Below are 25319 nucleotides of genomic sequence, written 5' to 3' on the forward strand. Positions count from 1 at the left end.
TGGGCGGCTGCCTCTCTGTGTGTGGCGTAGGGCAGGTGTCCATTAGCCCTGGGAACCAGAAGAACCAATTTCTCTGCCTGCTCAGAAGCTCCGGCAGAATGGGCAGAAGGTGGAATGTGTGGCAACTATGGCAACCTGGTCACACACACGGGTGAGCCCTGGGGGCAAAGGTTCTGCTCCGGCAGAGAGAAAGGCGTGGCTGGCATGGGACAGTGTTTGAGGTACCAGATGCACTGGGAGGACCTGGAGGAGTACCAGGTGGGTAGGTCAGGCTGAGACTCTGGGCAGAGGTGAGAGGTTCCTAAGGCAGGTGGGGCTAGCGGGAAGACTCTGACCTGAAGCTTAGACTCTAGAGTCTACCAGTCAGATAGCGGTGGCCCTGGCCTTTGCTGAGGTCCAGTCCAGTCCTTCTTCCCACCCGTCTCCTGCTCCACAGCCCAGCTTCCGTCTTGTCTCTGATTCCCTCTCCAGGTCTGAGCCCACACACTCCTTCCCAAGTCCATCAGAGACGGGGTGGGGGAAGGGCACTGTTCCCTCCTCGGCCACCCCCTCAGGCATCCACTGCTGAGGGCCCGGTGCCTCCATTTCTGCCTGTGGGATGAGAGCATGCGCTATTCCACCCCGGCCCCCGAAGCTCCCCACTCCTCGGGAGGCCAGGGCAGGGCTGGACGGAGGGGGCAGGTCACCTCTCTATGGTTTGTTGTAGGCGCTGACCTTCCTGACCAGAAATGAGATCCTGAGGTGAGTAGACCGCCCTCCCTTCACCTCTGCCGGGCTGGGACCTTGCCCTGGCCCGAGGGTGGTCCTGCTTGGAGCCACAGGGCCCTGGAGATGAGGGTGCCCAGAGCAGGCAGACACGGACCCAGCCCCCGGGGTGGGGTCGGGATGCCCAGGCCTCACTGGAGGTGAGGGGAATGTCAGGCTCCAGGCTGCTGGGGACCCACGGCAGGGCGTCTTCACGGAACCACAGAGGCGGACAGGCCCCCCTGGGATGATGGAGAAAAGGGGAAGGACTCAGGGAGCAGGTCTGAAGCCCGTTTGGACGTCACTGGTCCAGTAACCTTGGTGCGCTAACTGCATCTCTCCCGGCTCCCACACCCTCCCCCAGCCTCCCTTCAGGGCCTGGTGTGTGGCAGACGCTGTGCCGCCCTGGGGTGTAATGGTGAACACTGGTCCCTGCTCTCGGCAGGTTTCTGTCCAAAGCCACCCATCACCACATCCCCTCACGGGATTGGCAAGGGATGGAAGGCATGAGGGAGAGGGGAGTGCACAGCCCAAGCCAGGTGCTCAACGAACGCGTGTTAGATGGATGCATGGCTCTCTGAGGCCTGGGGTGGGCGAGGCTGGAGGGAGGAGGCCACTTTCAGACCCTCACGCCTGGGGCCCTCTCCCCTCATTGTCTCCGCGTGGACTCGCGCTCCCCGCCATGACGCCTGGACTGAAAGCCACTTCCCACCTCGAGTCCCAGGCAGGCGACGCCTTTGCCACAAGCACCAGCCTCCCAGGCCCTTGGCGTGGCCGGGACACAGGGAGCTATGGAGACAGGGCCAGTCACGGGGCTATATAATTTTCCTTTGAAACTTAAAATTCACTCATTTTTTTAAATATAGAAAAAAAAATATGACAAAACTCCAAATGACTCACATCCTACTACCCCTACTGAGCTTTTCTAAAAAGTAACTCTTGAGCAAAAATAAAATCTAATTTTAAAATGTAACGTGTGAGCAGGGCTAGAGAATTCGATAGCATCGAAAGCTCTACATAAAAAGGTGAATGTCTCTCCATCCTTCCCCCCATTTCCCCAGGTCTTTTCCCAAAGGTAACCCCTTCAAAAAGGGTCTCCCATTCATACTGCAGCATTTCCTCATTTATAGGGTAGCGTTCACACTGTTCTGGACCCTTTTTTATAAAGTTTTCATCTTGGCTGGTTTTGCTTAAAGCACAGAGATCTGTCTCTTTTTTTTATTTTTAAAAAAATATTTCTTTATTGATTTCAGAGAGGAAGGGAGAAGAAGAAAGAGATAGAAACATCAATGATGAGAGAGAATCATTGATCAGCTGCCTTCTGCACGCGGCCCCCCCCCCCCACCCCAACTGGGGATCGAGCCCGAAACCCAGGCATGTGCAACCCAGGCATATGCCCTTGGCTGGAATCGAACCTGGGACCCTTCAGTCCGCAGGTTGACGCTCTATCCACTGAGCCAAGCCGGCTATGGCTGCCTCTTTCTTTTTTAATGACTACGGAACATTCCTTCCTACGGAAGAACTGTAATTCATTTTACCAACCTGCTGTATGTAACACACTTATATTATTTATGGCTTTCAGCTTTACAAATAATGTTACATCCCACATTCATGTGCAAAGAGCTTATCCAACAGAGGAGAATTCATCCATAGAATAAATGTCCAGCCAGCGAAATGGAGACTTCCCGGGCTCCAGGCCCTGTCCTGGCCCTTAGCTCCTGGGTTTCCTGGAATACCAGGCCAGCAGGTGGAGTGGTGACAGGCTTGCTTAGAGGCCTGGGTCCGAGGCTCAGCCGTCACTTCCTGGCTGTGTGACTGTGGGTGGGTGTCTCACCTCTGCTGAGCCTCAGTTTCCACACGTCCAAAACAAGGGTGACCTGAGAGCAAGGTCCGTTATCAGGACAATGAGATGGTGCAACCCGTGACAGGCACCAGGGTCCGTGCCGAGCATGTGGTCATTGCTATTTTCATGGTGTTATCATCTTCTTTTGGCAAATGAGGGGACTGGCTCAGAGAAAGGATTTGCCCAAGGCACACAGCCTGGAAGTAGCCGGTCACGGGACTAAAAGCCTCCAGGCCACAGATAGGGCTATTTATAAAATACCTGCAGGCTGTCCCAGAGGCGCCGTGCTCTCAGTCCGGCCTGCACCACAGCAGCACGGAAGGAAGCTTATAGAACCTATAGGTGCCTGGGCCCCACCCCGGCCTTGAACGGAAATCTCATGGCCCGCTCCATGATTCTAACAATCACTACATTCAGGGCCTCAGAGGCAAGAGGGGAGCAGAGAGAGGTACGGAAACAGCCACAGAACGTCTGAACTGGAGGAGCCGGGGCGAGGGCATCATACAGACTCGTCTTACTCGGGGGAAACTGAGGCCTGGAGGGGACGTGGCTGGTTCACTGTCTCCCGCGTGTGCGTGGTGGAGCCGGTGCCCGCCTCTCCCGGCTCAGACAGCCCCTCCCGCGGCTGGGCGAGGTGTGCGGGAGCCACCACCTGCCTGCCCGGCTGGGCTCCTGGCAGGCTGAGCGTGTGAGTTTTTTAAATGACTTTGACTTTGAGTCCATTAGTGATTAATTCAGAGCTCCACTTAGAGCTGGCGGATCCATATTTGGAGGAGGAGGGCATTCTGTGGCAGCTGAGACACAGCCACGATTCATGTGCGGGCAGCCTTCCCACCCCGCAGCCCGGGGAGGCACCGAGTTCTGGCAGGGCCCTCCTCACGCACCCCCTCCCCAGGGCTCTCCAGCGGGGGGGGGTCCCATCTCTCCCCGGATGGGGAAGAACACTGGAGGGGTGGGCGGCGCAGCCAGAAGAACCAGGTTTAGGGTCCAGACCCCACTCTCTCTCTTCCGAGCTGTCTGACCTTGGGCATACCCCTAAACGCTCTGTGCCTCAGTTTACCCATCTATAGGACTGATCACTCCTATGTCTCTCCCAGGGGTTGATGGGAAGACTCAATGAGATCATGTGCTGGAGGGCACCCAGCATGGAGCTTGGTACAGGAGAAGAGGGTTTCAGGGGTAGAGAGGTTCCTACAGTCTCCCTCAGCTGCCCTGACACCCCCCCTTCTCTGGGGCAAGGGCCGGCTGTCTATAGCTCTGGCTCTCACTCAGATGACACTGAGGCTAAGGCAAGTTATTTTAGCTCCTTAGCCTCAGTGTCATCATCTGTAAACAAGAGGTAATGGCCCTGCTCTGGCAAGACAGTCGTGCAGGGTCCATGAAAAGTGTCCCTGAGAGAAGGCAGCATGCGGCAGGCACTCCAAGGGGGAACCTGGGTGAGGACCGCAGGAACCATCTGCCCTGGGCACCAGCCGGATGGGCCCCTGGCCTCAGAGAAAGCTTCAACCTTCAACGTTCGTAACATTGACTGAAAGTCAGCTTGCGTTTTACGATCACCTCCCACCTGCAACTCTAACCATCGCCGTGAGGATACTCCTTTGGGCTGGGCGGACGGCTCACCCCCTCCCCTTACAGACGGCTCCTCTCCTCCTTGCTGTCCTTCAGTCCCCCCGTGCTTTCCTGGGGGATGTCTCCCCCCACCCATCCCATGCCAGGTGTGCTCTGTGCACTGGAGCCTCAAGGATGTTTCTGGAAGGGTGAATGATTTATCACTGCCTTTTCTGTGTCAGTCAATCCTGAGTCCCTTACCTCCAAAGAGCACGGCGGAGGGAGGGGGCTTGCTGGTCTCTGCTCCCCAGCCCGTCACGTCTCTCTTCTCAGCATCCACGACACCTTCCTGAAGCTCTGTCCCCCTGGGAAGAACTACAAGGAGGCGACCCTGACCACGGACCAGGTCAGCGCCCTGCCGGCCCTGAGGGTGAGTCCAGCGGTGGGGGCGATGGGGGCGGGGTCACCGGGATCTGCTGAGGGGCTGAAAGAGCTGGTCTCAGTCTTCTCCTCGGGAAGCGGGTGGAGTGGTGGGTGTGGTTTCCTAAGGTTTCCTGCAAGTGCTCCCCTGAGCTAACAGCGAACCCCCAACCCCCAGCCTTTTAGAGACCATCCTTGAGCCTTTGTCTTTGTTGTGCAAAGACCTTGCCTTTCCACCTGGAGCCCGAGGTGCACAATCGAAGGGCTCTCATCCCTCCTGAGATTTTAATTAAAAGTCTGCTCAATGCACAGAGAGGCCACGTCAGGTTACAAATCATGGCGCTGTCGGGCTTCCAGACTTTTCATTCAGATCTCGGCGGAAAAGATGCTCTGACTCTGTCACTGTGCAATAGAACCGATCTTCATTTCTGTCTGGACCAAGGTGGACTCTGGGAGCCGTGGGCACCTCTTGGGAGAGGGCCGGGGGCCTGGGGAATGGTTCCCTGGGGGGAGAGACCATGTGTGTGTGTGTGTGTGTGTGTGTGTGTGTGTGTGTGTGTGGCGGGGGGATGGGGGGCACACACGTAACCAGGACTTCAGAGCGACAGGTCTTGTTCTAGGTCAGAGACAGAGAAAGAACAGAGCTGGGGCTTGACTCAGACGGGAACAAAGAAGACAAAGGAATGAGAAGGGGTGTGGCGGGGTGGCAGGGTGGTGGGGTGGTGGGTGGATGGGTGGGGTTTTGGAGAGAGAAGGAGCAGGAGCCTCAAAAAGGTGAGACACTGGATGATGTGCCTGTGCCAGTTACAGAACAGGGAGCCTGTCCCTCTGGTACCTCCTACTCACATACACACCCCAACACCCCCACATGCACATGTGCACACACATACATGCTCAAACACACTTGTGCGCAATGGCTGGGACTTCTCTCAGACCTAGACTCTCCACTCAGGGACCCGAGGGCAGTCCCGAGAGGCAAGGCTATGTCCCCGGTCAGTCCCAAGATATTTCAATATTAAGCCTGGAAAGGAAGTTAGAGGTCACCCAGTCTAATCCCTGTCAAATGCTCTCCACCCTGGCTTTACCCACGGGAAAATCGAGGAGGCCCTGAGAGGGAAATGACTTGCCCAGGGCCATCTGACCCCCAAGGCTGCTTGCCTGTGGGGTCACCATTTGGCAGCGGGGGTGATACAGCAGGAATGTCAAGCTGCAGTAAAGCCCAGGGATGGAAAGCTGTGGAGGGCGGGTCTTGGGCAGGCCACGCCCACAGGGGGTGGGATCCAAAGCCATCTTTGGAGCACCAGCCCCAAGAGCTTATTCATTGGAAATCGGCCAGGAAGTGAGATGGGATCTTTGAAAGAAATGACTTTAATTTTACTTCTCTTATTTCATCTTTCTGCATGGTTATGGTTTTATGTTGCCATACAAATAGAAACAAGGTCATTGGGAAAACAAAAACTGGAAAACAGGAAAAGGAAAAACACAGTAAACATCATCCCGCAGCCCACCCCAAAGCGGGACTGCCATGGCCACTGGGCCCTGCCTCTGTCCATGCCCTTTTCTGTGCAGGTGTGCTTATGGCGATCACATTGACTTCTTCTGCATTAAAAAAAAAAAAATTTGTTGTTGTTTCTTTGTTGCTTTGCCAATTGGTTCTCAGCAGCCAGAACCATCTCATGAATTGGGAACACAGCCATTGCCACATCTAGAACTAGGGGGCAGGGCACTGGGCTGGGAGCAGAAGAGTTGGGTTCTAACTCACTTGCTAGCCATGAGGTCTTGGGCAAGTCACTTCACAAGAAGAGTGATTGGGGCTGGGGGAGCAAATAGACCCCAACCAAAGACCACCGGGTGGGAGGGGTGCCACGTGGAGCCCGTTTTCCTGGGAGTGAAAGGCTGTCCTTGAAGAAGGTACCCCCTCCATGTCCCCCCCGCCCCCGAAACCCCGTGCTACACCTGGATGTAAGGATGCAGTTCCTTGTCGGCACAGGAAAGCTCTCCCTAATAATCAGAACTGTGCACTGAAGGAATGAGCTCCCTGTCACTGAAGGGCACCAAGTGGGGCCAGCCAAGCATCGGGGGTGTTCTAGCCCACACTTAGGTATCTACAGGTGCCCTCCTCACCCTCCTGGTCTGGTTCTGGACTTGGACCTAGTCTGGGGCCTGGTCTTACTTTCTTTTGTGTCATCTACCACACTGTGTCCCAGACTTTGGGCCATCAGAGACAACGAAATTCCCTCTCACCCACCCCATTTCTGTTTTGTTTTATTTTGTTAATCTTCACTAGAGGATATTTTTTCCATTGCTTTCTAGAGTGAGTAGAAGGGAGGGAGAAAGAAAAGGGAGGAAAAAGAGAGAGAGAGAGAGAGAGAGAGAGAGAGAGAGAGAGAGAGAGAGAGAGAGAGAGAGAACATTGATGTGTGAGAGAGACACGTTGATTGGTTGCCTCCTGCACGCATCCCAACCAGGGTTGGGGACCAAACCTGCAACCCAGGTACATGCCCTTGACTGGGAATTGGACCCCTTCTAACCACTTTTTTTTTTTTTTGGAAGGACTAGCTAGAGATGTCAAACTTTCCTATTTTTCCAAGTAAGGACATTAAAAAATATGTCAACCACAATCACCATCCTTTTACTTTTTTTTTTTTTTTTTCCAATGTTCATTTTAGAACAGAAATGTGAGAAGGATCTAATCCCAGAAGCAAGCACAGTTCTTTCCATACACATCCCTTTTTGTCTTCATTTTTCCCCTCTTTGTTCCTGGCTGTCGAGAACTTGGTCGCTGACCATTCCTGGTCCTCAGATTAACTTCTGGGGGTTTAGATCTGGGACTGAAATTTCCCTCTGTGTCTTTCTAATCCTGGAAAAAAGCAGAAAACTTGCCTCCCACAACGGGCAAGGAGAGGCTTGCTGGGAGGTGGGGGCTCAAGTGTCCCTGTGCTCTCCGAGGCCCTGAGGCCGGGAGCTCATGACTCACCCTGCCCAGAACACATCTCTGGAAAAGGCCTGGAGAATGGGCCCCAGGGAGCTCCAGGGGTCCGGGAAGGTCCTGTTTTCTTAACCTGGCTTCACTTGTGGATAAGGAGGGTGGGTAATACTGGGAAGGGTCTGCCCATCGGCAGAGAGCCGGAGAGCGGCCTGGGCAGCAGCGGGTGGTGGGAAACCCTGCGGCTAAGGCCCAGCCTGTTCCACTCAGAAGCCTTCTGTTTTCTCTCTGTGTGCTGCTCTACTTGGTGTATTTAAAAGCGAATTAGCTCAGTGTTTCTGTTCTGGTAAATAACGATCTTGCTTTCTGTAAACACGATGCGTCGTGGTGTGGTGTGACGGGGTGTCTAATTTCTGGGCCCAGAGCTGTGGGTGGCAGGACCTGTGGGAAGATCTCAGGGTCTCCTGGGAGATCAGGGCTGCTGGGAGCTTGCACATTGCATCTCCTTTGGATCTGCCATTCCCCGGGTTCCCCTCAGTCTGTCTCCTCTCTTGTTTGGGTGGAGCACATCCTGTAGTAGCTTCCTGGTGAAGGTGCATGGAGGTAAATGCTTCCCCACCTTACATACCTGAGAGGGGATTGAATTACAGGTTGGACATAATTTTTTCCCCCCAATGCCAGAATTTGGAAAGCATCACTCTAGTATATTTTAGCTTCACTGTCGTTGTTAAAAGCTTTTCTGATTCTTCTTGTGTGTGACCTGTTCCCCCTCCCTTCGCCCGCCGAAACGTGTATGCTCTTTGCTTCTGAAATTACAACAGTGTGAGTGAGTGTGGGTCCTTTCCTCCATCTATCGGGCACACAGCGGACCCACTGGGCGGGAACCGTCCTTCAGTCCAAGGACATTTCTGTGAACTCTTTCCTTGATAAGTCCTCCCCTCTGCTTCCTCCGTCCTCTCTTTCTGGAGTCTGATCTCCTGGTGTCGCTCATGCTGGGGTGGTCCTTCACTTCTCATTTCTCAGCTGCCTGCCAACTTCCTCTTTGGCTCCTCTTCCTGCGAACTTCCCTCAGCTTGATCCCCAACGCTAATTTAGTTTTCCACTTCTGCCATCATGCTTTTGATTTCCAAGAGCTCAAGTTTACTCTCTGTTTATTCTCTCTCTCTCTCTCTCTCTCTCTCTCTCTCTCTCTCTCTCTCTCTCTCTATCTCTATCTCTATCTCTATCTCTCTGTCTCTCTCAATAGTATCCTCTCCCTTTCTCCTGGAGGCGGTGCTTTCTCTGATCTTTTCCACCAGGTCCTTTCCCCACTAGCTGGTGTGGGTCTTGTTGCTGCCGCCAGAGGCCTGCCTTGGAGAGCTGGTCATTGTCTGCTCATCATTAGAGTTGGGGGAGGGGGTGGTTGCTGAGAAGCTGTTTCAAAGCTCAAATCCTTGGGTGGGGTTTATGGACCGGGGCTGTGCTGGAGGGTGAGCTGACGGGGCCATTTCTTGAGGACCCCAGAGAAGGCAGGAGTGAAGTGCTAGTGGCTAGTATGCTAGAGCTGAGTCGGGAAAGCGGGCTGGTGGGGTCTCAGACTTAAATATATTAAACATATTAATTTAACTTCCAGTTCTCACTGGTGGCTGCCGTCCCCAGTGCAGGAAGCTTCTGTTTCATTCATCTCAGAGAACAGCCCTCCCATCTTCTGCGGGGACTGGAGGGGGGCCGTCACCCCACAGTGTCGAGCAGGGGGAGGTGGAGGACCCTGGCTGCCTTTCAAGACGTTCATTCTGCCCTCCCTTTCCAGTGAGACCCAGTGCTTTCCATTCCAGGGCCTTTCGACGGAGGATGCTGGGTTGGGGGTCAGGTTGACACCCCGCTTTCCCATTGCGGGCTCCGGGGCCTGCTCTCTGCCGCCTGCCGCGTTGGTCACCGCTCGCTCATCTGTTTCCCTCCGTCCTCCTGCTTCTGTGGGTCAAGCCTCTATCGCCCCTTCCTTCCGTTTTCCTGGGTGTCAGGAAAGTGCCCAAGCTGCCACCTTCACCGAGGAATCACTCCTGCATCGCTGGTGTGCTGGGGACACCCCAAAGCACCCTCTCCTCATGCTGCCGCCGCAGGCCCTTCCACACAGAGCGCGGCTGCCCCAGCCTTTCCGCGGTGCTCTCACTCCCAGCTCCCAGGCCTGGGAACAGCACCCTCCCAGAAGGCCCCAGAAGGACCTCCCTAGTGGTGTCCCGAGGCCGGGCCAGGCCAGTGCTCGGCCACCCGGCACCTACGCTCACTCCTGGCAGCCCTCGGCCGGCTGAGTTATTATCCGCGTTGACAGCTGGGGAAGCAGAGGGTCAGGGGGGTAAGCAATCCGTCCAGGGAAAACTCTGTTATTACTCATGGCCGCCCTGCTTCCTCTTGCAGAGTCCTGGGCTGGAAGGGGTCCTGGTGGCCTTGGGGCTCCTGAGCCTCTTCTCCATGGCTGATGGCACCCTGTCCCCCTGAGAAGAGTGTGTGTGGGGCAGGAGGGGGGGGGGGAGGGAGAGGAGGGGCAGTTCTTGGACTCCAGGCATCTGTCTGTGGTTTGTTTGTTTTTAAATCGATTTTGTCAGAGCTTTTTCTTGGCCAGGTTGCACCTCCCAAGAGCGGACAGGCCTTTATAGATGAAGAAACTGAGGCACAAGGTGGGACCGGATACACAAGGTCCCAGGGCCCCTCACAGGCTGAGCCGAGATGAAGCCCAGGCCCCCCTCTGCAGGCCCCACCCCCACCACATCCTGAGGACACGCTGAGGTTTGCTCCCTGGGGAGGAGCTGGCCTGCCCACTCCCAACAGGCACCTCCCCGCCCCCATGAGCTCAGCGCGGTCCTCTGAGCGCCCTGCATTCACCGGTGGGCCTAGAATGGAGCACGCAGGGGAGGCAGCCTGCCTGGAGGGGTAGGTTTGGTTACCTGCAGCCCGGACGAGGCCAGCTGGACCCCGGGATAATCCTCACGCTGTATTTAGGCCACTGCCAGGGCCCCTCCCTCACCCTCGGATACGCTCCGTGGTGTGCTAAAAATAGAAGCAGATTTCATGGTTACAGCAATTCTGCTTTCCAGCCCCAAATGGCCACGGCCATTAGTCATGTGCTTCTTGGTTACAGACTCTGTCCACGCTCCTCATGTGCTCCTCGCGGCAGGTCTCTAGAGCTCAGTGATGTTTCCCCGTAGACAGACGAGGAAACTGAGTCTCTGAGTCAACAGTTCTGCGCAAAGCCCCAGAATCGCAAAAATACATGTGTACCCAAGACCTGTTCGTTCTTCTCCGTCTACAAGCAGGCGACATGTGTCTACATCTGTGTACATGTACATGTGTACAAGAGAGGAAGGAAAACAGGAGAGAGACGTGGCCAGGACCGTTGGTGATGGAGGGGAAATGACTTTTCCCGTCTTTAGCTGGGACACTCACCTGAGCCCTAGAGACAGATCACGTATGTGTGTGTCTCGTGGCTTGGGGTGGCCTGTACTTCGGTCCAGCTCAGAGCCAGCCTCTCGGGCTCCTGTGCCAGGCCTGGGAATTGTCTCATTCCCAAATCTCCAAGCCAGGCCCCACCCCTAGGGCCGAGGCTCCTGAGTGAGACAAATGCTCCACCGGGAAAGAGGAGAGAACAAAGGGCGGGGCCTGAGGTCACACTCAACTCTCCATCCCATCTGAGACGCACGCTGCCCCCTCCCTCCAAGATATGGGGGCTGACCCAGCCCTTCCCCAGATGGAGCTGGCGGCTTCCGCTCACTCACTGGGGGCTGCAGGCACAGCCACCTCGGTCCATCCGGCAGTTAAGTAGCTGTCCCACCCTCCCGGGCTGCCTTGCATCTGTGCTGTGCCTGGCACCGTGCTGACATGTCACACACACATCATCTCATTTCATCCTCCAAGCGGCCCCCGGAGGAGGGAGCCACTGTCCTGGTTCGCAGCTGGGAGCAGAGGATCAAAGGGGTTAAGCAGCTCATCCACCTCACGCAGCTGACAACAGGCGGCCGCGCCTCCACCTCCAGCCCCCCACCCCCCGGGGGGAGGGTCCCCGATTCCTTGACGCAGAGTCAGAGCTGGGAGGGCAATTTGGCAGCTGGCTCGCTCCCTGCATTTTCAAGCATCATTAGATCTTTTTTCTGACAACTTCATCAGTTAGCGGGGCTCAGAATTGGCAAAAATCCTTATTTAGACATTCAGCCAAAGCATTAAGAAGTGGTTGGTTTTAGAAAAAGCTCGGGGATGTAGGACGCAGTCTCTGCTCTGGGCAGAGCCGCCAGCAGCAGAGACCTGGGGGCTGGCCTCCCGCCTGGGCTGCGCCACGGACCCAGCGGCCTCGGGCACCTCCCCGCTCTTCTTGGGCCTCAGTTTCCCCATCGCTCAGGTGTGTCGTGCCTCCCAGACAGTCAGGAGAGCCTGGGCGGTGGGGAAGAGCTCTGGGTTCTAGTTTTAGCTCCTCCCCCTCTATACACACACACACACACACACACACACACACACACACACACACCCCGGCTTCTGGCTGAATGCTCTTGGGCCAATTCCTTCCTTTTCCTGGGCCCAACCTTCTAGGTGGAGCCCAGGGCACGGTACAGAGGCCCTGCGGCTCTGAGCTGGGGTGATGGGGGTGGAGGGAGTCTGCAGGCATGGCCGAGGGCAGCCCCTCCTCCAGGGCTTCCTGGGTGGGAGGGTCTGTACCCGCAGCGGCTGCCTGTGTGCGGGGCCTCCGGGAGGGGGCGAAGCATAGGGACTCCCCGCTTTTTGTCTGTTGCAGTTGGTTCAACCCACACTTCTCACTGCTGTCTGGGGCAGGAACAGGAGAGGAGTTTTCACGTGTATGGAGCTTGGGAAGTCGCTCTGTGCTGGGCATTGGTTCACGGAGGGAACATTCAGGCCTGGAGTGAATGAGTGAGCTGCCCAGTCACCCAGCTGGTGCCGGTAAGGACCAGAATCAGACCAGGACCACGGGCCACACGTCAGCTCTCCTTGCTTCTCACTTCCCTGGAGGCCTTGCTCGCCCGGCCAGGCCCACGCAGCCCTTCGGTTGATCCTGCCCCTGAGTCATGATTTCTCCGGAAGCTCCCGAGAGCGCTGCGCGCCACCCCTGCCCGGAGCACCCGAGAGGCAGCGTGGTTGTGGGAGGAGAGTGGGCTCTGAACCAGGGGGGCCTGGGTCTGATGCTGCGGGGAGGTCACCCACCTCCTCCGGCCTCGCCTTCCTTACCCTTAAGGAGGGATGAGTGACAACCCCTCTTCCAGGGCGGAGCCAGGAGTCGGTGAGACGGGTGTCCCAGACGCCCAGATGCACACGGCGTCCATTGCTCCCCCCGGGGAGCGGGGCCGGGGACTCGAGGCCAGAATGGCCGGCCCCGGGGCCCGAGGAGGAAACAGAGGGTCTGGGAAGCGTTCACGTGGCCGAAGTGAGAGGTGACCCCGGGCTCCCTTCCAGAGGGGGCGCCGCCTCCCCCCCTCCCCCATGCACATGACGGATGGGGTCACGGACACTATTGCTCACACCCCGACTCCCTCGGGCACCGAGGGAACAGGCTGCAGAGGCCCCGGGGACATGCTCGCCCGCACCCTGGCCCCAGCCCCGGGCTCTCCGAGCACAAGACAAACAACCATCTCAGCTTCGCAAGGTCCTGGTCCCTGGGGCTCTTCCCGGCCTGCTGGCCCCGGCTCTCTTCCACTCACGTCTTTCCCGATAACTTCATCTGCGCCCCCAGAGACCTCGGACGTGTTTAAAAATAGAAAAATAAACAATGTTGTTCCTCAACGGCTCCCACCCACCTCTGGGCCTCCTAACGAGGTGCTGGCCAGCCTGGCCGGGGCTCCGTTCCCAGGATTTCGGACCCTCTGCAGGCCCCGGGCACGCCGCCGCCTCCGCAGGGACGCGGCACCCGCAGCTCAGAAAGGCTGCCCGGTGGCAGGAGCGGCCGGCGTGGGGGGCGGTGTGTGAGGCCTGCCTGGAGCTGCAGGCCGCCGGGGCTCCGCGCAGCTGGGGTGCGGGGACACAGGGACACGGGGACACAGGGACACAGGGACACAGGGACACAGGGACCCAGGCCCCAGAAGTGCGGGCCAGGCCAGCACAGGTCCAACCACAGAGGGGTTTCCCCGGGAACCTTCCCTGCTCTCAGCTCTGGGCTCAGCCGCTAACAGAGCCACAGGCCCCCTCTGTATGCAATTGAGGCCTCCGGGACTCAGCCCTCCAGTCTCCCAACGCTCATCAACCTTGTTGTTGAATGTCCTGGACTGGAGTTTGCAGATTGTATTCGATCTCAGTTTTCTCCGTCTGAAAAATGGACCCAATCCTAGCAGCCCTGCCTACCTCAGGGGTTTTTTCTGAAGCCTGGGTAAGAATGGACATGAAAAGGCGGGCATGCTCCAGGCAGATGCATGGGGTTTGGGGGCAGCATGCATACAAGAATAACAGCACGTGGCTAGGTGCTCAGGAACGCATTTGGAAAGGAAAGATACAGAAGCAGCCTTCTTCCACTGAACTTGGTCTTCATGGAACATTTCCTGCCAGGAGTGCAGGCGAGGCTCGCCCCCCTCCCCGCCATCACTGGGTCTGGGAGCCAGTCCAGCTCTGCCTGGGGCCCAGCTCTGGGCGTGCAGATGACAAAGCAGCAGAGAGAAGCAACCAGCCCTGCTTCCCACCCTCGAGGAAGACACGCTTGTTTGCTTGCCTAGCAAATGATCTCTGCCGCTCACTTTCCTTTCTAACTCGCTTTTTAGTTATTGTTAACGTAGCGTGTCAGCGTCGAAATACATTTCCTGAAAGCGATTCCTTGGCACCCGGACACCTAACAGAGGTTGTCGTTTCTTATTTTCTTTGGCCGCCTCTTCTCCCCCGAGGCACGCCTTATTTGACATCACTGCAGACAGAAACGCAATTTTATTTTGTGCTTTTTTTCCCCCATTAGGCATAAATGTTTCTTCACGTTGCTACAGAGCCTGTGTAATTATCGTTTGATGGTTGTATAATTGCATTGAGCTCTGATTTACTAAACCATCCTCTCATTGCCGGACATTAACACTTTCCGGTTTGGGGTTATTATTTTTGCTGCTATAAATAATTTTGCAATAAACATCCTAATGTATGATTTTCTTCATTAAATAAAGGAAATGTTTCTTAGTTTAGATTTCCAGGTTTTAGGGCGGGAAGGCCTGTCCATTCTGGGAATGTGAACGACAGAGCCATTAAAATGATAATAATACTGACTGTGTGGCAACACGGGAAAAATTTATGTCGCGGGGCGGGGGGGAAGGAGGGGGAAACTCGGGGGTAAAAAAAAACCAAAACTTAAAAAACCCGAGCTCCTAAACATCCTTAACCCAAGTCAATGATGAGAGAGAGAGCCGGGTGACCTCACCAGAGACCTCTCTCCGAGGGGACGTTGGTACCGAAGGGTCACTTGGCCCGTGGTTTGGCAATAGGCACGTGTGTCTCTCCATCCTCCATGAGGGTGTCGCTCAAGCCCTTCCCCAGATGCACGGCTCTCTCAGCAACCCCTGCTGCCGTGGGGCCAGTCCCCCCTCCACACACACACACACCCCCGCCCAGTTCTCCGCCTCCTGCGCTGCTGGTACCATCCTGGAGAGAGCCGCTGGGACCTGGGTGAACTGCACATCACGCCTGTGCCCCAGCATGGGCTCGCCCTGCCCCCCCTCCCCCCAAAAGCCAGGACTCCTGGGACATGTTTCACTCCTGCCCTCGGTCCTCCTTGGGTTGGCATTGGCATCAGTCATAGCACGTTCCTTGGCACTCAGCCTAGACCTGCCTGCTGACCCAGCAGCTGGACACCTCTGTGTGCGCCCCCCCCGCTCCACCCTCACCCCTCGCTCCTGTTTTGAGGCAGTGTCCTCCTGAAGCCCACTGCCACTGCTTGCAAAGAGCTCAGGCTCGAGGGTCAGACACGTTCCTGGTCTTCCTTTTTTTTTTTTTTTTTTTTTTTTTAAATATATTTTATTGATTTTTTTACAGAGAGGAATAGAGGGATAGAGAGCTAGAAACATCGATGAGAGAGAATCATCGATCAGCTGCCTCCTTCACCCTCCCCCCCCCCCCCCCCCGGGGGATGTGCCCGCAACCAACGTACACGCCCTTGACCAGAATTGAACCCAGGACCCTTCAGTCCGCAGGCCGACGCTCTATCCACTGAGTCAAACTGGTTTCGGCCTGGTCTTCCTTTTATTTGGCTATTGAACCTCTGCTCCTTTCTTCATCTAGACCAGTGGTCGGCAAACTCATTCGTCCACAGAGCCAAATATCAACAGCACAATGATTAAAATTTCTTTTGAGAGCCACATGTTTTAAACTTAAACTCCTTCTAATGCCACTTCTTCAAAATAGACTCCCCCAGGCCGTGGTATTTTGTGGAAGAGCCACACTCAAGGGGCCAAAGAGCCGCATGTGGCTCTCGAGCCGCGGTTTGCCGACCACGGGTCTATAGAATGAACTTACTGAGACCTACGGTTTGGGCTGATGTAAGGAATAAGAGGGAAGATAACACGTGTGACTGTGGCTGGCGTGGCACCGGGTTCATAGTAAATGTGTAACAAGCACCCATTTCTCTCCTTCCTGCCTGCCTGTCCTCTGTGGGCCCAAGGCGACGTATGAATCAAGTGTGATGCCGAGAGATCGGGGCCGCCAGTTGGCACTCATTGAACGCCGAGGTGATGATGAATCGTGGCTGGCTGGGAGGGCCCTCAGCAGTCAAGGGCAGCCTGCTGGGGCTGGGGCCATGTTCCCAGGATACAGGGAAAGTGAAGAATGGGAAGTTGGAGGTTTCAAATTTTCAATAGTCTAAAATGCTGGGGAGTGAAACAAAAATGGAACTTTAAATTGCTTCATTCCGTTTGCAGTGTTTAAAGAGTCTGAGGGAGGGAGAGAGGGAGGGAGGGAGAGGGAGAGAGAGAGAGAATGAACTATTGGTGATAAAGGAGCTATATGTGTGAGCCCATTCCAGTTTATATTAAAGCGAAGGACAAAATAGATCAACCATTGGTGCTTAGATGTGTTGATAAGAGATGGTTGTCTGGAGGCAAAGATACACATCCTACCGCGTTCACAGGGGAGCATGCTCCCGGGGGCCGAGGGTGGGTGTCCCCACACAGCTGCAAAGCAGCCCCGACACCGTCTGAGCACCCCTCCTGCTTACACACAGGAAGGCGGCTTGTAAACAGCGGGTGGAACCAGGGGGGCCCTGAGCTGCTCCCGGGAAAAGAAGGGTGCCCCCCGTCCAAGCACCCCTGGAACCATGGGTGCCCGGGCTGCCCTGTGGCCGCATCACCTCCCAGCTTCCTGCTTTGCACACTCGGCCCTGACAGCGCAGGTGCAGGCTGTGTGCTAACAGGTTCTCACAGGGGCTGTTGTTTGCATTTTCCACAGAGAAAACTATAAACGGGTGTTAGGTTCCCAGCCCTAGGCGCCGGTCAATGCCGGTCGGGGTGCAACAGCCTCAACACAGAGAAAACGGCTCCTGAGCCCACAGGCGCCTGGGGCTGCGAGGCCCTCCCTGGGTTCCAGCCCCGCGAGCACAGGGCCCTCCCCCCTCTTCTCTTCCACTCCGGGGGGAGGAGAGGGCTGCCAAGGGACCAGGAAGAGGTGCTCTTATGTCTCCTTAGGTTCCATCTCCATGTCTGCTTCACTTCCTATCAATCTAAATAAAACTCCCGACCTTTTCACCGATTTTCATAGAAACCCCACTTGTGCTAAGCACTGCGCGAGTTTTGGTAGGCTCTGCTGAAGGCTGGGGGGGAGGGGGGAGAGGAGACGTCTCAGGATGGGTCCCATCTTGGAGCATTTGAACCCATCACCCCCTCTCCTCTCCCTCTTCTATCTGTTCTCCCCCCCCCCCCCCCGCCCCCCAGGACCGGCCTTCCCCTTCTCTCCTGGGCAGAGAGCTCCGCTCGTCCTGGCCTCCCAGCAGAGGGGCTTCCTGCTCACCGATGCCCTCCCTCCGGCCTGCCCGGGATGCTTTCTCATTCTCCTGGCCATTCAATAAAACCTGGAGAGCCGTCCATTCAACAGCAGCCCTTTAGCTGGTGCTCCGGGGGAAGTGGTTTTCATCAGGATGGCTAAGGCGGGGAAATGGCAAGGCTTCCTAAATAAATCCGGCGGGGGCTGGAAGAGAGGAGCCCGAGGGGACACGGTGGGCCGACATGCGGATGGGAAAGATGGCTTGTCAGGGGTGGACAGCGGACAGTGATCAAGGAGACAGCGTGAGTGGGGGCGGGCACGTGGGTTAGGGGTGATGTAAGTTGCCTGCCTCTGCAGGGCCTGGCCTCAGTGGGTGAGATTGGGGGGGGATGGTGGGGAGGGGGAGCTGGAGGAAGCGTTGAGAGGAGTCTGTGTGACATCCGTGTTTTCAGGGTGGGCATCAGCCCTGGGGAGAGGTCAGAGGTTGGTGCAGCGTGCTGCACACCACTTCCTGCACCGCCCCCATCTCCACCCCTGTCCTTGGTGGCGGGGAGGCTGTGTCCTGGAGGGGACGGTGGCAGGGCACAGGGCGTGGGGCAGCATCTGGCGTCTCGTCTCTGCCATGCGTTAGCACCGTGACTTAGTGTCACCTGAGGACCGGCTGAAAACCGCCTGGGCGGCTTGCAGATGCTCGGGCCCTTCCCCCCAGGAGCCGCTCCGAAAGCCCAGGTCGGGGGCGGGGATGTGAGTTCTGAGGAAAGCTGCCCGTGGGCCCCAGGCACGGAGCAGGGGTGCCAGCCTCTCTGACTGGCTGGCCTCTTTGCAAAAGGAGGTGATGTCCTCGCATGTCCGCTCCCTTCCCTCCGGCTCCCCACAGAACTGCTCTTCTCGGAGCCCCGTGGACTTCACCGGGCGGCGGTGCCTCTGCCCACGGCCTGCAGCTGGCCCTGGGGCGCCCAGCGGAGCCGGGACTAACGTTTCCGCTGCCACCCCCAGGCAGGGTAGCTCCTGGCCACATGTTGGCCCAGGGACAGCCGCACTTGGGGGAGCTCTAACGTGATGGCTTTGCCAGCTGGTGACGCTGACAGGAGGACGGGAGCTTTAATTGGGGGCTGCCAGCACCAAGTGTTATGCAAATATGATCTCCTCGGACCCCCATAAGCCCGCTGAGCAGAGTTATGATGCTGCCCATTCTGCAGATGGGCGAAGGAGAGGCTCAGCGTCCTGCCCAAGGCCTCGCAGCTCCTGTTGCTCGTTAACTCTCGTGACCCGGCAACTTGAATGTTGTTTAATGTGTGGTCAGACGCTGTAGGGTTGGTTTTCCTCACGCTGCTGCAAATATTAACGTACAACCGTGAACAGACACTTATCTATAGTGTAAGCATGGTTTCTCCTGTAACAGATTTGATAAACAAATGAGGGGACCATGGGCCTTTTGGTTCCTTTTTTTTTTTCTTTTTTCTTTTTTGCTCGGGGAAGTTGCATGACTGAAAAACTGAGGTTGTCTAAACCTTGAAAGCTGTGAGACACCCACATCTTGTAACGGCCACACGGCAGCAGCGTAGGATACTCACGTTTTAGAGTCAGCCTGACTCCAGGGCCCCTGCTCATCCCGCTCCCCACCTCCAACCTTGGAAGCACCCTGCGGGGGGCCAGGGGCGCCCCCAGACCTCAGGTCTGCAGCCCTCTGGGTTCCGCTGTGCTAGCAGGAGGCCTGGGGCAGCGGCAGGTTCCCGGAGGGCCTGGAACTCAGGGGGGTTGCGGGGGGAGGGGGGGGGGCGGAGGCTGCTCTGGCGGGCTGGGGCCAGGCTCAGGACACGTGCTCCCGGGGATGTTTAATAATATTTAACATTTTTACTGCCCTGCTCCCTTAACTTGTTCCATGAGCCATCCGCCTCCAGCTGCCGGCAGGACACATCCTCAGCCTGTCCCTGCCAGCCCATCTGTCACCCGGAGACAGCTTGCCTACGGGCCTCTGTTTTTAGACTTCAGGAAGGTTAGCCACCGGCAACACAGAGACTGTTTCTTCCTTACAAACAGCTGGCGAGGAGGGTGCGTCTGGGGCCGGCCAATCGAGGGAGTGCGTTCCCCTACGTGAGTTTCCCATCCTCAGGCCCTCTGTGCCCAGCTCCCCGGCAATGAAAACGCCAGGCTTCTCTCCGGCTGCGAAGATCACACAGACCACCTGGGCCCGCGCCCCCCGGGGTGCCAGGGTCCAGGTTAAGCCCCGCTGCCACTCGCCCCTTACTTAACGGCTCTATCCGTCCCGGTGGAACCGGGGCAGCCTGGGCGGGAGGAGAGCGCGGGTGGCACGTGAGGAAGGATGGGGGAGCGCTGCTGTCTCCCCCGGTTTCCTCCTCCTGGCCCCGGGCAGCTCCCAGAACCCCGCCCCGCCTTGCCCCCTGCCTGAACCTGCCCGTGGCTCTGACCATGTCTCTGTCCTCTAATTAGTTTCTCCATCCAGGCCCTTAGACCTTCCAGCAACGTTACCCTGCCCTAATTCTTGTCATTTTATTGTGCTGGTACTTAATTCAGACACTTCTTCCAGCTTCCTGTTTCTGAAGATCCTCTGTGCGTCCGTGCCTGGGCTGAGCTGCGTGCAGGACAGACGGGGTGTCTCCGTTATTTGGGGGCCCAGGTCGTGGTTCAGGGCCGGGCGCACAGGAACTCGCTGTATGCATTCGCTTCAAGGACTTGACGTTCAGGTCACGAGCTTTGTGTCTTGAATTCCTATCGGAGGAGGCCACATCCTTTGGCACTGCTGGTTTGTGCTCTGAGCAGCTACCGCCTGGCAGGGGCATGGGGCTCGGGGAAACGCCTTGAACCCTGATGGCTTTGGGTGTGCACGGATGCGGTTCTGAAACAGTTTTTTAGAAAAACAAAAACAAAACTTAATGCAATACTCAATGGAGCCCAGCGCAGCGCTGTGGACACAGCAGGGCGTTTGGTGTTCGAGTCCTTCTCTGGTCTTTCGCTTCCTCTCTTTGTAAAACAGAGTGGTAACACCTGCCAGCGGGATAGTGACTGCCCAGCCCCGTGGTTGGCAAACCGTGGCTCTCGAGCCACATGCGGCTCTTTGACCCCTTGAGTGTGGCTCGGCGTTAGAACCACTTCTTCAAAATAGACTCAGCCAGGCTGAAAACCCCCTTCTGCGCATGGGCCACGAAGTTTCAGTCGCACTGTACGTGCACGCCCGCATGTGGTGTTTTGTGGAAGAGCCACACTCAAGGAGCCAAAGAGCCGCATGTGGCTCGCCAGCCACAGTTTGCTGACCACTGGCCTAGCCCAATGCCTTGCACACGGTAGGTGGTAGGTTCTTGAGCACCTTGGCTTGGCAAGTTGACTGAATGATTCCAACTCAACACTGCCACCTTCTGGCAGAGTTTCCCTAGAGCTGAAGGGTGACTGAGGTTAGACCCACAACCAGGAATTCCTCAGGGACCATGGGGTGGAAGAGGCATCTTGCTTATCTGTTCTGTTCGGCCCAGTGGCTCCATCCACCTCTGGCTTCCAAGCTGCAGCCCCTGGTGACAATCCTTTCCATGTCCCCAGGGCAGCCACTTCTCAGGGCCAGGAGCCCAGGAGCCCAGGGTTAGAAGGACACCACCCAAGACAGACCTGGAGTTCCTGACCCTCTTTTTTCTCCCAGCAAGGGACCTTTTTAAAGTTTTAAATAAAAACTTAATCCTTTTTCCTCAATAAAATCATTCAATACTATTCATTTCCTTGTAGTATATATACACTGCTTTCACTGAATACCACAGATGTTGATATGCTTTGTTTTCGTTTTCATTTAGTTTAAATTATTTCCTAATTTCCTTCTGATTTCTTTGACGTTGAGGGTATTCAAGATATCTTTCTGTTACTTATTTCTTTTAAAAATATATTTTATTGATTTTTTTATAGAGAGGATGGGAGAGGGATAGAGAGCTAGAAACATTGATGAGAGAGAAACATTGATCAGCTGCCTCTTGCACACCCCCTACTGGGGATGTGTCCGCAACCAATGTACATGCCCTTGACCGGAATCGAACCTGGGATCTTTCAGTCCTCAGACCGACGCTCTATCTACTGAGCCAAACCTGTTTTGGCTGTTACTTATTTCTAATTTAATTTTGTTGAGGTCGGGAAACATACTTTGTCTGATTTAAATCTTCTTAAATTTATTGAAACCCAGCAGATGCTCTATCTTGGTAAATGTTCTAAGTGCACTTGAAAAAAAAAAAAGTATATACTACCGTGTTGGGTGGAGCTGGCTGATCGTATTCTCAAGTTGTCTTTTCAAGTATCTTACATCCCTAATAATTTTATGTTCTACTCCTTTTATCAATTACTGATAGAAGGGTGTTGAAATCTCCAGCTATAATGTGGATTTGTCTCCTTGAAAGAATTTTAAATGAGAAAAAGTTCTCTATGTACTCACCTATTTATCAATTTTGGTGCTCCATTCCTGTGTAGACCCAAGCTTCCTTCTGGTATTTTCCTTCTCCCTGAAGAACTACTTTTAATAGACTTTTAGCTCTGGCCTTGTGCTAATGAAGTCACTCAGCTTTTATCCGTCAGGGGGGGAAAAGTTTTTTGCCGTTAGGTTTCAAAGATATTTTTGCTGGGTATAGAACAATAAGATGAGAGCATTTTTGTTTGTTTTGTTTTGTTTCAGAGAGTTAAATACATTGCTTCACTGACCTTTGACTTGCTTCGTTTCTGGGAAGAAATCTATTGTCATTTTATCCTCTCCTCACTCCTGAAACATGCTTCTCTTTCGTAGTGGCCTTTAGCAATTTGATTATGCTGTACCATGGTAGAGTTTTCTTCAACTTTCTTCTACTTGGGTTTTATTGAGCTTCCTAAATCTGTGGGTTTGTAGTTTTTCTCATCATGCTTGTCTCTACTTTCTTAAACATATGTAGCCTATTTGTAGCTTTTTCTTTTAACATTTATTTTTTTAAAATATATTTTTTATTGATTTTGTACAGAGAGGAAGGGAGAGAGATAGAGAGTTAGAAACATCGATGAGAGAGAGTCATCGATCAGCTGCCTCTTGCACACCCCCTACTGGGGATGTGCCCACAACCAAGGTACATGCCCTTGACTGGAATTGAAACCGGGACCTTTCAGTCCCCAAGCCGATGCTCTATCCACTGAGCCAAACCAGTTTCGGCCTATTTGTAGCTTTTTCAATGGTTTCTCGCCCACGCTTGCACAAAACCATGAGAGGCCTTCGGGGAGCACTTCCCCAGTAACCTCAGCCTCCACTCAGGACCTAGGAGGGCTGGCCTCTTCTTTTCCTCCCAGCAGAGACCTCCATCCACTCCTTCCCTTGACAGGTGCTCTACATCTGTTAAAAAATATAAACATCAATCATATCCTTTAAAAAAAAAAAAGAGTTGGTAGCAGAGAAAATGAACAAAAATAAAACATTATTCAAAAATAAGAAACACTAAAAATGAAGAACACTTTCTTAGCAATGAGAAATTTTAAATGAAATGGCACTGTTTGATTTTTTTTTAAAAGCAGACCTTAAAAAATGGAAGTGCGTCAATGTCGTCGTTATTGAGTCACTAGCGTATTTCTGTGTGAATTTTTTCCAGCAACTGTCAAAGGCCCTTTTTGACTACATGCTAGCTGGGGAAATGGAGAGGAGATATTTTTAAGCTAAGTCCAAATAGTTTCCCTCTGACTTTCATCTTCAAATCAAATCTCTTGTTAACTTTTTTTTGGTTTTTGGCAGGGGCTGTAATTGTTTTATTATCAACAAACTGTAGTTTCTATTTCCAAAAAAAAAAATCCCCAGCCTTTGGAGTTTATTTTCGCCGTCTCTGGTTTTATCATGCATCGATGGAGACCGCACTACTGAGTTACCTGCATAAATTCCCGTGCTGATGTGTTTATGTCCTCTTGTTCAGAATGCCTGCACACGAGGGGGCCTGCTATTCCTCAGAGGAAGCGCTGCTTTGTCAGCTGTCATCCTCTTCCTCCTCCGGAGGATGGAAGACTTCTCGACGGGTGTGAACGGGGACGCAGGCTGTAACTCTGGTTAGACCTTGGGATTTATTGGCTCAGACTTCAGGTTGTTAAAATCATGGCCACAAACATCTGGAAGACAGTGCACTGGCACTGGGATTACTCATGAGCCTCGCTCTCTCCCCCGCCTCTTCCCAGCTGTTCTTCTGTGTGCTGGTGGCCGGGCTGGAGCCCAGGACACCCGCCGAGCTGGCATTGGCTCAGGACAGGGAGCAGGGGAGCGAGGCACGGAGGAAGCATCTCTTGGGCCCTTAGAAAGCTTCCTGCAGCGCCGCTGGCATCCCTTTGCGTGACGCTGTGTCTGTGCTGAGGACACCTCGTCATAGTGGAAGTTCATGCCCTGACATCTCCCTCCCAGGAGAGACGAGGCAGGAGCTTCGGGGAGAGAGGAGCTGCCATTGCTGGAAAGAGACAGGCCCTGGACACCCACCTGGCAGGTGTCCGCCAGGCCTCCCTGAGACCGCCAGCCCTCCCTTGGCCTCCGGGGTGTGGGGGTGAGAGGATGGATAGCTCTGTGGCTGGGCCTCTCAGGAGCAGGGTCCCCTGCTCCTCCATCATTCCCCAGCCTGGTGGCTCCTGGTGGCCTTCACCTTGGCCTCTTGGCTTCTCCCTCCCACAGCATTTGCTCCTACCCTCCTGCAGCGCTTCTCACATTTGTATCCACAGTCACCGCCCACCACACAGAGCTCTCTCAGGCGCAGGCTGCTACTTCCTGGACTTTGATTTAGGCTCTGCTTTTGTGCTTGGTGTCAACAAATGCTTTGTTTTTTACTCAAGTAAAAACTTGAAGATGGTTCTACTTCCAAGGTTTCCCACATTGTAAAGGTCACATGCTCTGCCTCCATCACCATCTTTTTCTCTGATGTTTATTTCCCACGAGGCTCCATGGGGAAGGGGGGGGGAAACAGTGCCAGGCAGACGCAGGAGCCCTGGGTCTAGACTGATGACCTTGGGCAAGTGCCTCTCCCCGTCCAGGCTGCACTGACACATCTGGGGTCTGAGGGGCCAGTCCAGATCAGAGGTCTCCGTGCATCCCAGTAGTAAAAAAAAAAATGTGGAACGTGCACCCATAAGATACGTATATTATCTATAAATGATGTGCCTCTACTATAATATCAATGTTAACTGATCAAAGCTAAAGATTACATAAAATATGCTAAGATATTTTACATAAATATAATATTACATAAAATTTTATTTTATAAAGCAAAATTTTATAGAACAAAATTCCTTCCACCCACAATCTATCGTTAATAACAGTAGGGTAAGGAAAAGCAATATGGTTGATGGGCTTCATTATTCTGTGAAATCTTGCTTTAACCTTTGACCCAGAGTGTTCGGAGGTCTTGTTCTCACTGAGTTTATTCTTTATGGCTGTCAGAGCTAACCCGTAGAACAGAGATGTGGCGTAGGCTGTATTAAATTATGGTGCTCATTATCAGTCTCACCCACCAATTACGGGCTTTTTATTGGCGTTAAGCTAGTAGATGCCCATCATCTCTTATGTCAGTCAGTGGCTCTTTACAAGTGAAATGGAAAGCATCGCATTTTCATATTCTTAAAAAAAAATGGACTCAGAACCCCCTGACCCTCTCTCCATTGGGATGATTTTCAAACAGACGTTAAACATCTGTGTCTAATATTCTCGGGTATGCAGCTACAAGCATTTTTTTTCCTAGGTGACAACACATGTGTTCAACAACAAAAATCTCATTTTCAAAATAACCTCTTACTCACTGTTCACATGAGTCACGTTTACCTTGAAGCATCAGAAGAATCTGAGTTCATTTTGGGTGGAAAATCTGCTAAGTTGCCTCGGAGCTGGCTGTGTGCTCAGAACCCTGTGGTTCCGGTGGGTGTCAGAGGGCCCTCTCCTGCACGCCCCTGGCCAGGCCCCGGTCACGG

General features: G+C 54.4%; 1 protein-coding gene across 1 annotated transcript in view; it reads left to right on the plus strand.

Moving 5' to 3' along the window:
• Window positions 1–204: 204 nt before the first annotated feature.
• Window positions 205–25319, plus strand: part of CIB4 (calcium and integrin binding family member 4) — a gene marked incomplete at its 5' end in the record, with an annotated part of 33280 nt that continues 8165 nt past the window's right edge. The window contains 3 exons of the mRNA XM_084901405.1: window positions 205–258; window positions 707–741; window positions 4469–4565. Of these exons, the coding sequence (XP_084757531.1) occupies window positions 205–258; window positions 707–741; window positions 4469–4565 (186 nt within the window). The remainder of the gene's footprint in view (window positions 259–706; window positions 742–4468; window positions 4566–25319) is intronic.

This window comes from Pipistrellus hanaki (genome assembly GCF_964339955.1).
Source record: "Pipistrellus hanaki genome assembly, chromosome: 12".
In the NCBI taxonomy this organism is placed as follows: Eukaryota; Metazoa; Chordata; class Mammalia; order Chiroptera; family Vespertilionidae; genus Pipistrellus; species Pipistrellus hanaki.